The sequence below is a fragment of the Lytechinus variegatus genome, chromosome 11 (assembly GCF_018143015.1).
Source record: "Lytechinus variegatus isolate NC3 chromosome 11, Lvar_3.0, whole genome shotgun sequence".
Lineage (NCBI taxonomy): Eukaryota > Metazoa > Echinodermata > Echinoidea > Temnopleuroida > Toxopneustidae > Lytechinus > Lytechinus variegatus.
The window spans coordinates 14745414-14759482 of record NC_054750.1 but is presented as its reverse complement, the minus strand read 5'-3'; the positions used below and the strand labels follow the sequence as shown (position 1 = coordinate 14759482).

Sequence of the window (14069 nt, the reverse complement as noted above, 5' to 3'; positions counted from 1 at the left end):
TCGTCATTCATTCAATTGTTCCTAGGCGACATAAGCCGACAATTTACCGTATTTACCCATTCTATAACCAACGGAAGTGCATCACTTTTTTTATTGCTCCTTTTTTCTTGATGTAACAAAATAGCGTATTTTGTCGACATATATGATCTTAGAACATGTAGAAGACGACTACCCAGAAATATTTTGAAAAATTGACTTATTATTCTTAAAAACGAAAAAGATAAGGTGGAAATTTTCAAACGTCTTTTTCATTGTTGTTTTATTGTCACATGCGGGACAATAATGATATCTCGATAACTAAATTCTGACCTGTAATTCCTTTTCGTCTAGTTGTGAATTGTTCCATCCCCGATGTCTTCCCGTCACGTCTGAGTGCAGTGGACACCCAATGTTCTTCTGGGGCTATTGTAGAATATAATACATCATGCACCTATGAGTGTGATAAGGGATATATGACAACGGGTCCTTCCACAATATCATGTGCAGAAAGTGGGGAGCTGACAATGGACCTTCCTAACTGCACAGGTGATTAGTCAACGGTTGGTTTTTTATTCGAAATTTCAAAGTAATTTGAAAAAAATGTTAATCGTGGTATCAATTACCGATAAGGAACCCTCAAACTATGTAGATACGCACACGCGCTAAATGAAAAAAAATAAAAGCTCAGACCATTCGACTAGATTTAAGAAGTTGTTTAGGTCTAGCTCTAAACTGATTTTAAGGTACAGACCAGTTCCTTGATCTTTAGCGCTTCTTCGCCCTTAAGCCCAATTGTCTAAGTGTGTGCAAGAAATGCCAAAAATCACGAATTTACGTGCTAGACCTGATAATCACGAGACGTGTAAGAATATCCTAGTGCAGAACATTGACACTCATCATGCTCATCGTAATAAGGACGAGAAAAATTGGAAAGCAAAAGCAAGATATCCATATTTCAAATTCACTTTTCACTTCGTTGTCCATTTATCATGATTGTCAAGTTCATTCAGCAAGAAAAGTAACACGCCAAGATAATTTCTTTACCTAGGAAAATATTGCCGTCAGGCTGATTATTTAAGGAAAAGAAAGATTGGAATAGCCATGCGAGGCCACATCTGATATTATTTATTTTTACCTTCATCCTCATGTACGCATGTCGTGATTAACACTTTGGTTCACCAAGAAAAGTAATATGTCAATATAATTAAAATGAACATCTTCAAAATATTTCTGTTTCCTTCTTTTGGTTTATGATTGAAAGTTGTAACCTGCTCTATACCTGATGACTTGCCGCCATATGTCATTGCAATAGTTGATGACTGTACATCTGGATCTATCATAGAATATGGTACATCGTGTGCTTATGAATGTGATACTGGATACCAAACTACAGATCTTACAAAGTCAACTTGTCTAGAAAATGGAACGCTGTCGATCGATCTTCCTGCCTGCACAGGTATTTTCTTAGAGTTACAGCCAAACGACCGAAAAAGAAAGCGCGAAATTGACGCGCGATGGCTGGCCTTCAGTGCTTTGACAAGTCTCAGAAATATTCGTACGATCTTCAAATCATTCAAGAAAGTATAGTGAATGTGAATAAAACAACATCAATTGATGCAATGTCATTCATTCAATTGTTCCTAGGCGCCATAAGCTGACAATTTACCATGTTTACCCATTCTATAACCAACGGAAGTGCACCAATTTCTTTATTGCTCCTTTTTTCTTGATGTAACAAAATAGCGTATTTTGTCGACATATATGATCTTAAAACATGTAGAAGACAACTTATACCAAGAATGATTTTGAACATGGACTAATTATTCTTAAAAACGAAAAAGATAAGGAGGTAATTTTTAAACGTTTTTTTTTCATTGTTGTTTTATTGTCACACGCGGGACAATAATGATATCTCGATAACTAAATTCTGACCTGTACTTTCTTTTCGCCTAGTTGTGAATTGTTCCATCCCCGATGTCTTCCCGTCAAATCTAAGTGCAGTGAACAAGGAGTGTTCTTCTGGAGCTACTGTAGAATATAATACATCATGCACCTATGAGTGTGATAAGGGATACATGACAACGGGTCCCTCCTCATTATCATGTTCAGAAAGTGGGGAGCTGACAATGGATCTTCCTAACTGCACAGGTGATTAGTCAACGGTTGGTTTTTATTCGAACTTTCAAAGTTATTTGAAAGAAGATAACTTTCAAAGTAATTTGAAAGAAGATTGATCGTGGTATTACTGATAAGGAACCCTTAAACTATGTAGATACACACACACTAAATAAAAAAAAAGCTCAGACCATTCGACTAGATTCAAGAAGTTGTTTAGGTCTAGCTCTATAAAGAATTTGGAAGGTATAGACCAGTTTCTTGATCTTGTGTGCTTCTCACCATGTAGCCAAATGGTTTAACCGTGTGCTAGAAAAGCCAGAAATCGCGAATATAAGGAAGTAAAGCATGTTAGACCTGTTAATCACGAGACGTGCAAGAATATCCTGGTGGAGAACTTTGACACTCGTTGTAATAAGGACGAGAAAGATTGGAAACCAAAAGCAAGATATCCTTATTGCAAATTTTCTTTTCTCCTCGTTTTCCATTGATAATGATTGCCACATTCATTCAACTAGAAAAGTAACAAGCCAATAAAATTCCTTAACCTAATAAAATATTGCTGTCAGGCGGATAATTCAAGGAAAAGAAAGATTAGAATAGCCATGCGAGGCCACAATTGGTGATATTTAGTTTTACCTTCATCCTCATGTACGCATGTCGTGATTAACACTTTTGTTCACCAAGAAAAGTAACATGTCATAATTAAAATGAACATCTTCATTCATAATATTTCTGTTTCCTTCTTCCGGTTTATGATTGATAGTTGTGACCTGCCCTATACCTGATGACTTGCCGCCACATGTCATTGCAATAGCTGATGACTGTACATCTGGATCTATCATAGAATATGGTACATCGTGTGCTTATGAATGTGATACTGGATACCAAACTACAGATCTTACAAAGTCAACTTGTCTAGAAAATGGAACGCTGTCGATCGATCTTCCTGCCTGCACAGGTATTTTCTTAGAGTTACAGCCAAACGACCGGAAAGAAAGCGCGAAATTGACGCGCGATGGCTGGCCTTCAGTGCTTTGACGAGTCTCAGAAATATTCCTACGATCTTCAAATCATTCAAGAAAGTATAGTGAATGTGAATAAAGCAACATCAATTGATGCATCGTCATTCATTCAATTGTTCCTAGGCGACATAAGCCGACAATTTACCGTGTTTACCCATTCTATAACCAACGGAAGTGCATCACTTTCTTTATTGCTCCTTTTTTCTTGATGTAACGAAATAGCGTATTTTGTCGACATATATGATCTTAGAACATGTAGAAGACGACTACCCAGAAATATTTTGAAAAATTGACTTATTATTCTTAAAAACGAAAAAGATAAGGTGGAAATTTTCAAACGTCTTTTTCATTGTTGTTTTATTGTCACATGCGGGACAATAATGATATCTCGATAACTAAATTCTGACCTGTAATTCCTTTTCGTCTAGTTGTGAATTGTTCCATCCCCGATGTCTTCCCGTCACGTCTGAGTGCAGTGGACACCCAATGTTCTTCTGGGGCTATTGTAGAATATAATACATCATGCACCTATGAGTGTGATAAGGGATATATGACAACGGGTCCTTCCACAATATCATGTGCAGAAAGTGGGGAGCTGACAATGGACCTTCCTAACTGCACAGGTGATTAGTCAACGGTTGGTTTTTTATTCGAAATTTCAAAGTAATTTGAAAAAAATGTTAATCGTGGTATCAATTACCGATAAGGAACCCTCAAACTATGTAGATACGCACACGCGCTAAATGAAAAAAATAAAAGCTCAGACCATTCGACTAGATTTAAGAAGTTGTTTAGGTCTAGCTCTAAACTGATTTTAAGGTACAGACCAGTTCCTTGATCTTTAGCGCTTCTTCACCCTTAAGCCCAATTGTCTAAGTGTGTGCAAGAAATGCCAAAAATCACGAATTTACGTGCTAGACCTGATAATCACGAGACGTGTAAGAATATCCTAGTGCAGAAAGCTGGCTAGCAGAACATTGACACTCATCATGCTCATCGTAATAAGGACGAGAAAAATTGGAAAGCAAAAGCAAGATATCCATATTTCAAATTCACTTTTCACTTCGTTGTCCATTTATCATGATTGTCAAGTTCATTCAGCAAGAAAAGTAACACGCCAAGATAATTTCTTTACCTAGGAAAATATTGCCGTCAGGCTGATTATTTAAGGAAAAGAAAGATTGGAATAGCCATGCGAGGCCACATTTGATAATATTTATTTTTACCTTCATCCTCATGTACGCATGTCGTGATTAACACTTTGGTTCACCAAGAAAAGTAATATGTCAATATAATTAAAATGAACATCTTCATAATATTTCTGTTTCCTTCTTTTGGTTTATGATTGAAAGTTGTAACCTGCTCTATACCTGATGACTTGCCGCCACATGTCATTGCAATAGTTGATGACTGTACATCTGGATCTATCATAGAATATGGTACATCGTGTGCTTATGAATGTGATACTGGATACCAAACTACAGATCTTACAAAGTCAACTTGTCTAGAAAATGGAACGCTGTCGATCGATCTTCCTGCCTGCACAGGTATTTTCTTAGAGTTACAGCCAAACGACCGAAAAAGAAAGCGCGAAATTGACGCGCGATGGCTGGCCTTCAGTGCTTTGACAAGTCTCAGAAATATTCGTACGATCTTCAAATCATTCAAGAAAGTATAGTGAATGTGAATAAAACAACATCAATTGATGCAATGTCATTCATTCAATTGTTCCTAGGCGCCATAAGCTGACAATTTACCATGTTTACCCATTCTATAACCAACGGAAGTGCACCAATTTCTTTATTGCTCCTTTTTTCTTGATGTAACAAAATAGCGTATTTTGTCGACATATATGATCTTAAAACATGTAGAAGACAACTTATACCAAGAATGATTTTGAACATGGACTAATTATTCTTAAAAACGAAAAAGATAAGGAGGTAATTTTTAAACGTTTTTTTTTCATTGTTGTTTTATTGTCACACGCGGGACAATAATGATATCTCGATAACTAAATTCTGACCTGTACTTTCTTTTCGCCTAGTTGTGAATTGTTCCATCCCCGATGTCTTCCCGTCAAATCTAAGTGCAGTGAACAAGGAGTGTTCTTCTGGAGCTACTGTAGAATATAATACATCATGCACCTATGAGTGTGATAAGGGATACATGACAACGGGTCCCTCCTCATTATCATGTTCAGAAAGTGGGGAGCTGACAATGGATCTTCCTAACTGCACAGGTGATTAGTCAACGGTTGGTTTTTATTCGAACTTTCAAAGTTATTTGAAAGAAGATAACTTTCAAAGTAATTTGAAAGAAGATTGATCGTGGTATTACTGATAAGGAACCCTTAAACTATGTAGATACACACACACTAAATAAAAAAAAGCTCAGACCATTGGACTAGATTCAAGAAGTTGTTTAGGTCTAGCTCTATAAAGAATTTGGAAGGTATAGACCAGTTTCTTGATCTTGTGTGCTTCTCACCATGTAGCCAAATGGTTTAACCGTGTGCTAGAAAAGCCAGAAATCGCGAATATAAGGAAGTAAAGCATGTTAGACCTGTTAATCACGAGACGTGCAAGAATATCCTGGTGGAGAACTTTGACACTCGTTGTAATAAGGACGAGAAAGATTGGAAACCAAAAGCAAGATATCCTTATTGCAAATTTTCTTTTCTCCTCGTTTTCCATTGATAATGATTGCCACATTCATTCAACTAGAAAAGTAACAAGCCAATAAAATTCCTTAACCTAATAAAATATTGCTGTCAGGCGGATAATTCAAGGAAAAGAAAGATTAGAATAGCCATGCGAGGCCACAATTGGTGATATTTAGTTTTACCTTCATCCTCATGTACGCATGTCGTGATTAACACTTTTGTTCACCAAGAAAAGTAACATGTCATAATTAAAATGAACATCTTCATTCATAATATTTCTGTTTCCTTCTTCCGGTTTATGATTGATAGTTGTGACCTGCTCTGTACCTGATGACTTGCCACCACATGCCATTACAATAGGGGATGACTGTACATCTGGTTCTATCATAGAATATGGTACATCGTGTGCTTATGAATGTGAGACTGGATACCAAACTACAGATATTACAAATTCAACTTGTCTAGAAAATGGAACACTGTCGATCGATCTTCCTGCCTGCACAGGTATTTCCTTAGAGTTACAGCCAAACGACCGAAAAAGAAAGCGCAAAATTGACGCTCGATGGCTAGTTTTCAGTGCTTTGACGAGTCTCAGATATATTCGTATGATCTTCAAATCATTCAAGAAAGTATAGTGAATGTGAATAGAGCAACATCAATTGATGCATTATCATTCATTCAATTCTTCCTAGGCGACATGAGCTGACAATTTACCATGTTTACCAATTCTATAGCCAATGGAAATGCATCACTTTCTTTATTGCTCCTTTTGTCTTGATGTAACAAAATAGCGTATTTTGTCGATACATGATCTTAGAAGATGTAGAAGACATATACCATAACAGATTCTGAAAGTTGACATGTTATACCTAACAACGAAAAAGATAAGGAGGTAATTTTTAAACGTCTTTTTCATTGTTGTTTTATTGTCACACGCGGGACAATAATGATATCTCGATAACTAAATTCTGACCTGTAATTCCTTTTCGTCTAGTTGTGAATTGTTCCATCCCCGATGTCTTCCCGTCACGTCTGAGTGCAGTGGACACCCAATGTTCTTCTGGGGCTACTGTAGAATATAATACATCATGCACCTATGAGTGTGATAAGGGATACATGACAACGGGCCATTCCTCATTATCATGTGCAGAAAATGGGGAGCTGACAATGGACCTTCCTAACTGCACAGGTGATTAGTCAACGGTTGGTTTTTTATTCGAACTTTCAAAGTAATTTAAAAAAAGATTAATCGTGGTATCAATCACCGATAAGGAACCCTCAAACTATGTAGACACACACAAAGACACACACACACTATAAAAAAAACAAGTTCAGACCATTCGACTAGATTCAAGACGTTGTTTAGGTCTAGCTATATAAAGACTTTTGAAGGTATAAACCAGTTTCTTGATCTTTTGTGCTTTTCACAATCTAGCCAAATGGTTTCACCATGTGCTTGAAAAGCCAGAAATTGCGAATATACGAAAGTTAAGCATGCTAGACTTGATAATCAGGAGACGTGTAAGAATATCTTGGGTGCAGTAAGATGGCTAGTAGAACATTGACACTCATCATGCTATGAGGACGAGAAAGATTGGAAAGCAAAAGCAAGATATCCTTATATTTAAAATTCAATTTCCACCTTGTTGTCCATTTATCATGATTGTCACGTTCATTCAACCAGAAAAGTAACAATTCAATAAAAATTCTTACCTTAGGAAAATATTTCCGTCAGGCTGATTATTCAAGGAAAAGCCATGCGAGGCCACACATTTGATAATATCTATTTTTACCTTTATCCTCATGTACGCATGTTGTGATTATTTACTTTGGTTCACCGAGAAAAGTAAGATGTCAATATAATTAAATTGAACATCTTCATTCATAATATTTCTGTTTCCTTCTTCCGGTTTATGATTGATAGTTGTGACCTGCTCTATACCTGATGATTTGCCGCCACATGTCATTGCAATAGTGGATGACTGTATATCTGGTTCTATCATAGAATATGGTACATCGTGTGCTTATGAATGTGATACTGGATACCAAACTACAGATCTTACAAATTTAAGTTGTCTAGAAAGTGGAACACTATCGATCGATCTTCCTACCTGCACAGGTATTTCTTTAGTCAAAGATACAACCCAATAAGAAAACGCAAATTTGATGTGTGATGGTTGGCTTTCAGTACTTTGACGGGTCTTAGAAATATTCGCACGATCTTCAAATCCTTTCAATAAAACTGTAGTGTGAATAAAGCTACATCGATTGAAGCATTGTCATTCATTCAGTTCTTAGGCGAAATAAGCTGACGATTTACCATGTTTACCCATTCTATAACAAGTAGAAGTGCATCATTTTCTATTTTGCTCCTTTTTTCTTGAAAGTAACAAAATAGCGTATATTGTCGATACATTATCTTAGAACATGTAGAAGACGATTACCAAGACAGATTTTGAATGTTGACATATTATTCTTAAAAGCCAAAAAGATAAGGTTGCAATTTCAAAACGTCTTTTTTATTGTTGTTTTATTGCCACACGCGGGACAATTAATATCTCGATAACTAAATTCTGACCGTATTAAATCCCTTTTCGTCTAGTTGTGAATTGTTCCATCCCCGATGTCTTCCCGTCACGTCTGAGTGCAGTGGACACCCAATGTTCTTCTGGGGCTATTGTAGAATATAATACATCATGCACCTATGAGTGTGAAAAGGGATACATGACAACGGGTCCTTCCTCATTATCATGTTGGAATAATACTATACGGTTCACCATGAGAATTAACATGTCAATATAATTGAATTGAACGTCTTCATTCAGAATATTTCTGTTTCCTTTTTCCCCTTTATTATTTATAGTTGTGACCTGTTCTATACCTGATGACTTGCCGCCACACGTCATTGCAATAGGGGATGACTGTACATCTGGATCTATCCTAGATATTGGTATATCGTGTGCTTATAAATGTGATACTGGATACCGAACTACAGATCTTACACAGTTAACTTGTCTAGGAAGTGGAACACTATCGATCGATCTTCCTACCTGCAGAGGTATTTCTTTAATGAATGTTACAACCTAATGATCGGAAAGAAAGCACAAAGTTGATGTGTGATGGGTGGCATTCAGTACTTTGACGGGTCTCAGAACGATTCATATGATCTTAAAATCATTCAAGAACACTAAATTACAGTTGGTCAAAAATGAAATGTAACATAATGTAGGGGCGAGGGTGGAATGCTGTTGAAGCATGATAAACAATTAGATTGTTCTTGATTTAATCATTTTATAGAAAGTGGAAATGCACCACCACCTTCGATTTTGCAATACTTTCTTTAAAAGTAGTAAAATGGCGTCCAATGTCTTCAATGACTCAAGGTCCAAGAATATTAATGTCAAACTAGATTTTGAATGCATCCAGACATGTTGCTTTTTCAGACATGAAAATTGTTTACTCTTTAAATTTGTTAATATTATATGTTTTCCCTCATGTCATTTTATTATACATCCGGCATGTCCGGGCTCGGGCAAATTATGATGTATTTATAACCAAGTTCTGACATGTGATTGACATGTGAATGTATTTCGACTAGTTTTTAACTCAGGAGTGGATCGAACTTTCGCCAATAGGGGGGGGGGGAGAAAAAAAAATTCCCATATTTTCCCTGATCGGCCGCTCAAAGTTGATTTTTATTTGTTTCTTTTTAAGGGGTATAATTCCTACCAGTCATTTCTTAGTTTTATTCTTACAAAACAAATGAATAATGTCAGGCCTAATTGAATAGTACGAGCGCGAGCTATTTTTTAAAAAGGAAATTGCATGTATTTTTGTCCTGAAAATTGAACATTCTGAGCAATGATTGTGATCGTGAACAAGATGTGTTTGTAACTAAAAAATTACTGCGAGTGCGAAAATGTTTAATATACGTTCAGGCCTGATGGAAAACAGACCATAAGGACTGTTTGTAGTTACCCATGAAAATTGTTCATTTACACTTTAGATTTGTTAATATTAGATGATTTTTGTCATGTAGTTTGATTGCTATATCCGGCACGCCCGGGCTCGGGCAAATCATATCTAACCAAATTCTGACATGTCACTGACATGAGATTGTTTCAACTAGTTGTTAACTGTTCCATCCCCGAAGATGCCCTAATTTCAGTTGACTTCTCCCCAGTGTATGCATGCTGTGAGCGTCACTTTGAGCAAGGCGAGTGACATACTGTCCATTTATTTCGTTTACTAATGAATTGAATGTCTAATTCATATACAATATATTTGTTTCCTTCTTCCCCTTTATGATTGATAGCTGTGACCTGTTCTATACCCGATGACTTCCCGCCAAATGTCATTGCAATAGGGGATGACTGTACATCTGGATCTATCATAGAATATAGTACATCGTGTGCTTATATATGTGATACTGGATACCAAACTACAGATCTTACAACGTTAACTTGTCTAGAAAGTGGAACACTGTCGATCGATCTTCCTACCTGCTCAGGTATTTCCTTAGTCAGAGTTACAGCCAAACGACCAAAAAGAATGCGCGAAGTTGATGTGTGATAGCTGGTCTTCAATAGTATAATGAATGTGAATAAAGCAACATCGATTAAGGCATTTTCATTCATTCCATTGTTCCTAAGCGACATAAGCTGACGATTAACCCATTCTATGACCAACGGAAATGCATCACTTTTTTTTGCTCCTTTTTTCTTGATGTAACAAAATAGCGTATTTTGTCAACATATGATCTTAGAATATGTAGAAGACGACTGCCCAGAATGATTTTGAAAATGGACATGTTATTCTTAAAAGCGAAAAAGAAAAGGTGGCAATTTCAAAACGTCTTTTTTATTGTTGTTTTATTGCCACACGCGGGACAATTAATATCTCGATAACTAAATTCTGACCGTATTAAATCCCTTTTCGTCTAGTTGTGAATTGTTCCATCCCCGATGTCTTCCCGTCACGTCTGAGTGCAGTGGACACCCAATGTTCTTCTGGGGCTATTGTAGAATATAATACATCATGCACCTATGAGTGTGAAAAGGGATACATGACAACGGGTCCTTCCTCATTATCATGTTCAGAAAGTGGAGAGCTGACAATGGACCTTCCTAACTGCACAGGTATTTTATGTATTCATAAATATTATTATTATATCATAGATAATAACACGCGATAAATGCTCAGGTACCTTAAATTTTATATTTTTTTTCTGTTTGGCATCCACTTCGGCATAAATCAATTTGGTAGATGTGAATTTAACACTTGGATGTGGATCCTGATGTCGTACCAGATAACTTAGTTTGTAATCTACAGAGAAATGAGTGCGCCAAGATCTAACCATCATGATATCTTTTCTACTCTGCGTAAATATCAAAGCTTCCTCAATTGATTATTGGCGTAACAGGCGGGGCCGATGTCCGTCTGCCCCCCCCCCCTCCCGGGCGAAGCTCATCGGGGAAAATGGGAAAAGGGAGAAAGAAAAAGGGAAGGAAAAGAGGAAAGAAGAAAAGGGAAAGAAAGAACAAATTCAATCGTCCTGCAATACTAAGAAGAAGTGAGCAATTAAAAAAAGGCAAAATGGAATGGGAATTTATGGCTGGAAAGGGAAAGAAGAGAGGCCAAAAGATATGGGAAATTAGTTCGAATGGAATGAGCTTACATAAAATCTTAATTGAAAGGGGGGGGTGAAGAACACGATCGGGCTGCCGAGGACAAAACGAAGAACGGGAAGAACACGAAGAAAGAATCGGGTTGCGTATATGTATGAAGTCTCATAGTAGCTTGCTAAATTTCATGCAATAACGGTCGCAATCAGGACAAAAAATATAATGAACTTTGAGAGGTTCCGGGGGTACAGCCCAAGCATTGCCGGTGTCCATATAGCCAAGGTATAGATATGCCCTTTCAATTAGAATTTCGTTTTCATAAGGCAAACAAATTTTCTCGCTTCGCTCGGGACGTTTTAGGAAATGTTCTATGCTGTATCCCCTCAAAATGTTTGGTTTAAATCATGCCATTACGTTGAAGTAATGTGTTTTGTACGACAAATCCGTGGTTTGATTGAAATTGGCCATCTTCCAGGTTTAAAATGGCAGAATCTCGTAAGATTTCGGTGGCTCCACCGCTAGACCTCACCACATGGCAGTTCATTTGGGTCAATGAACTCTGGCCATATTGGGGGCATTTGTGAAATTATCACTGTGCAATTTATCCCTGAAATCCTGTGCAAGTTTCAGGTCACATGGCCAAGGTCAAAGGTCATTTAGGGTCCAGGAACTTTGGTAATGTTGGGGTATTTGTGGAATTGTCATCACAACTTTAAAAGTTCATGGATCTAGTTCATGAAACTTGGACATAAGAGCAACTATGTATTCCTGAATATCCTGTGCGCGTTTCAGGTCACATGACCAACGTCAAAGGTCATGTAAGGTCAATAATCTTTGGCCGTGTTAGGGGTATTTGTTGAATTAGAATCATGGCTTTGAAAGCTTATGGATCTAGTTCATGAAACAGACATAAAGCTAATCAAGTATTAATTATTGTTTGTACACGTCTTAGGTCACATGATCATGGTCAAAGACCATTTTTTATCATATGACAAGCAAAGTCAGCACTGCTGCTATATCAAATCGCGTAGGCCTATTCAGGCGAGACTGCAAGAGGCGTTCCACACTTGTTTTCTTTTTGCTTCTTTATTTTGCAACGAAAATTGTTGGGAAATTTATTATGACCGTAAACAAGATGAAATCAATTGATTATAAAGATTAAAAGGAAGAATTATGATAATTTATGAATTGTTGGTTAAACCACTATTTGCGTTGGATTTGTAAAAAGCGAATTCACGTTTTTGAGCGATTTGGGGTCTCCATGCACTTACAACACGTTGCATGATTTCGGAAACGCGTACCGGGGATCGCATTTTTGTCTCAAAAATTGCACGAGACCTGAAAGTAAAAAGTCAGCAAGCGACGCCGGCGGTAAAAAAAATGCGCCACGGATTTATCATGTCGAAGGGGTGGGGTTTAGTCTTATCAGGGATATGAACTTTTGCCATGCGCACCACTGCAGTGCCTCCTATTTTCTTTTAATATTTTTTTTACCCATCACACTTCTCTTCATAGAGCTTCGCACAAACTCTCACGAAAAATCCTGTTCACCAGTGCCAAACAGATGGAGGGGGGCTTTATGCCCCCCCCCCAAAAAAAAAAAGAATTAAACAAATAAAAGATAACGACCAAGCAAAAAAGGAGAGGAAAGAAAAGGCAAGATTGGGGTGAAAAATACCATTTCAAAATTTTTGTTTGCTCGCTCGCAATTTTTTTTTAAGCAAATACAGCATATCTAACCATCCTCGATTTTTTTTGCTCACTACGCCAGGGCTTTTCACATCATGATATGACCGGGAAAATGTTTGGCTCTTGCCCCCTCCCCCTTCCACTGACCCCTGTTACGCCCCGGCATTTTCTTTACACATTTGTAATTTATAGTTGTGACCTGTTCGATTCCTGACGCCTTTCCGCCATATGTTAGTGCAACAGAAAGTCAATGTTCATCAGGATCTACGATAGAATATAATACATCCTGTACCTATGAATGTGATACTGGATACAGGACAACTGGTGCTGAAACATTATTATGTACAGAAGGTGGGCAGCTGTCTGGAAACATTCCAAACTGTACAGGTGATTATATAATATTTAAAGATCAAGTCGTCTGCAGGTTAATCGTCATGACCTTTCATTTTGTTACCCATTTGCCAAACATGAATTTGATGATTATTATTATGTGTTTGGTGTCACCTGTGCCTGGGAGGCGAAAAGCGAACTGAATCACTATGACCTGCAGGTCTCTTCTCCCGATATAACTGATTGGGGGGGAGTGCAGGTGGACCACTACACCGGGGTTTCCCCCTACTCTTATACGAATTCTGCATTGGGTTCTTAACATGCAAAGGTGGTGACTCTCCTATACACGGGGCCTCCATTTAACGTCCTATCCGAGGGACAGAGGGTTTTCCATTGTAACATAGCCTGCATGATCTATGAAACATGGGAGAGACGTTTACACACAACTCACTGGTTTCAGTCATCCGCCCGGGTTGGACTCGAACCCACGATCTTTGGTTCGACGGGCAGACGCGTTACGCAAAGGAGCCAACAACGCCCTCAATTCACAAATCATGATGTATAATGCTTTTTAAAAGATATATATGATTTGTGAATTAATACATAAATTTTAGCAGTTGTATAGCTATTGATATATACGACAAA

The 14069-nt window shown here is 37.5% G+C and overlaps 1 protein-coding gene across 1 annotated transcript in view; it reads left to right on the top strand.

The window, feature by feature from the left end:
• The window catches only part of LOC121423465 (sushi, von Willebrand factor type A, EGF and pentraxin domain-containing protein 1-like), a 70555-nt gene that overhangs the window by 42453 nt on the left and 14033 nt on the right, over positions 1 to 14069 (top strand). Inside the window, exons 18-31 of the mRNA XM_041618811.1 lie at positions 331 to 525; positions 1241 to 1435; positions 1933 to 2127; positions 2861 to 3055; positions 3548 to 3742; positions 4472 to 4666; positions 5164 to 5358; positions 6091 to 6285; positions 6776 to 6970; positions 7706 to 7900; positions 8645 to 8839; positions 10097 to 10291; positions 10725 to 10919; positions 13287 to 13481. Of these exons, the coding sequence (XP_041474745.1) occupies positions 331 to 525; positions 1241 to 1435; positions 1933 to 2127; positions 2861 to 3055; positions 3548 to 3742; positions 4472 to 4666; positions 5164 to 5358; positions 6091 to 6285; positions 6776 to 6970; positions 7706 to 7900; positions 8645 to 8839; positions 10097 to 10291; positions 10725 to 10919; positions 13287 to 13481 (2730 nt within the window). The remainder of the gene's footprint in view (positions 1 to 330; positions 526 to 1240; positions 1436 to 1932; positions 2128 to 2860; positions 3056 to 3547; positions 3743 to 4471; positions 4667 to 5163; positions 5359 to 6090; positions 6286 to 6775; positions 6971 to 7705; positions 7901 to 8644; positions 8840 to 10096; positions 10292 to 10724; positions 10920 to 13286; positions 13482 to 14069) is intronic.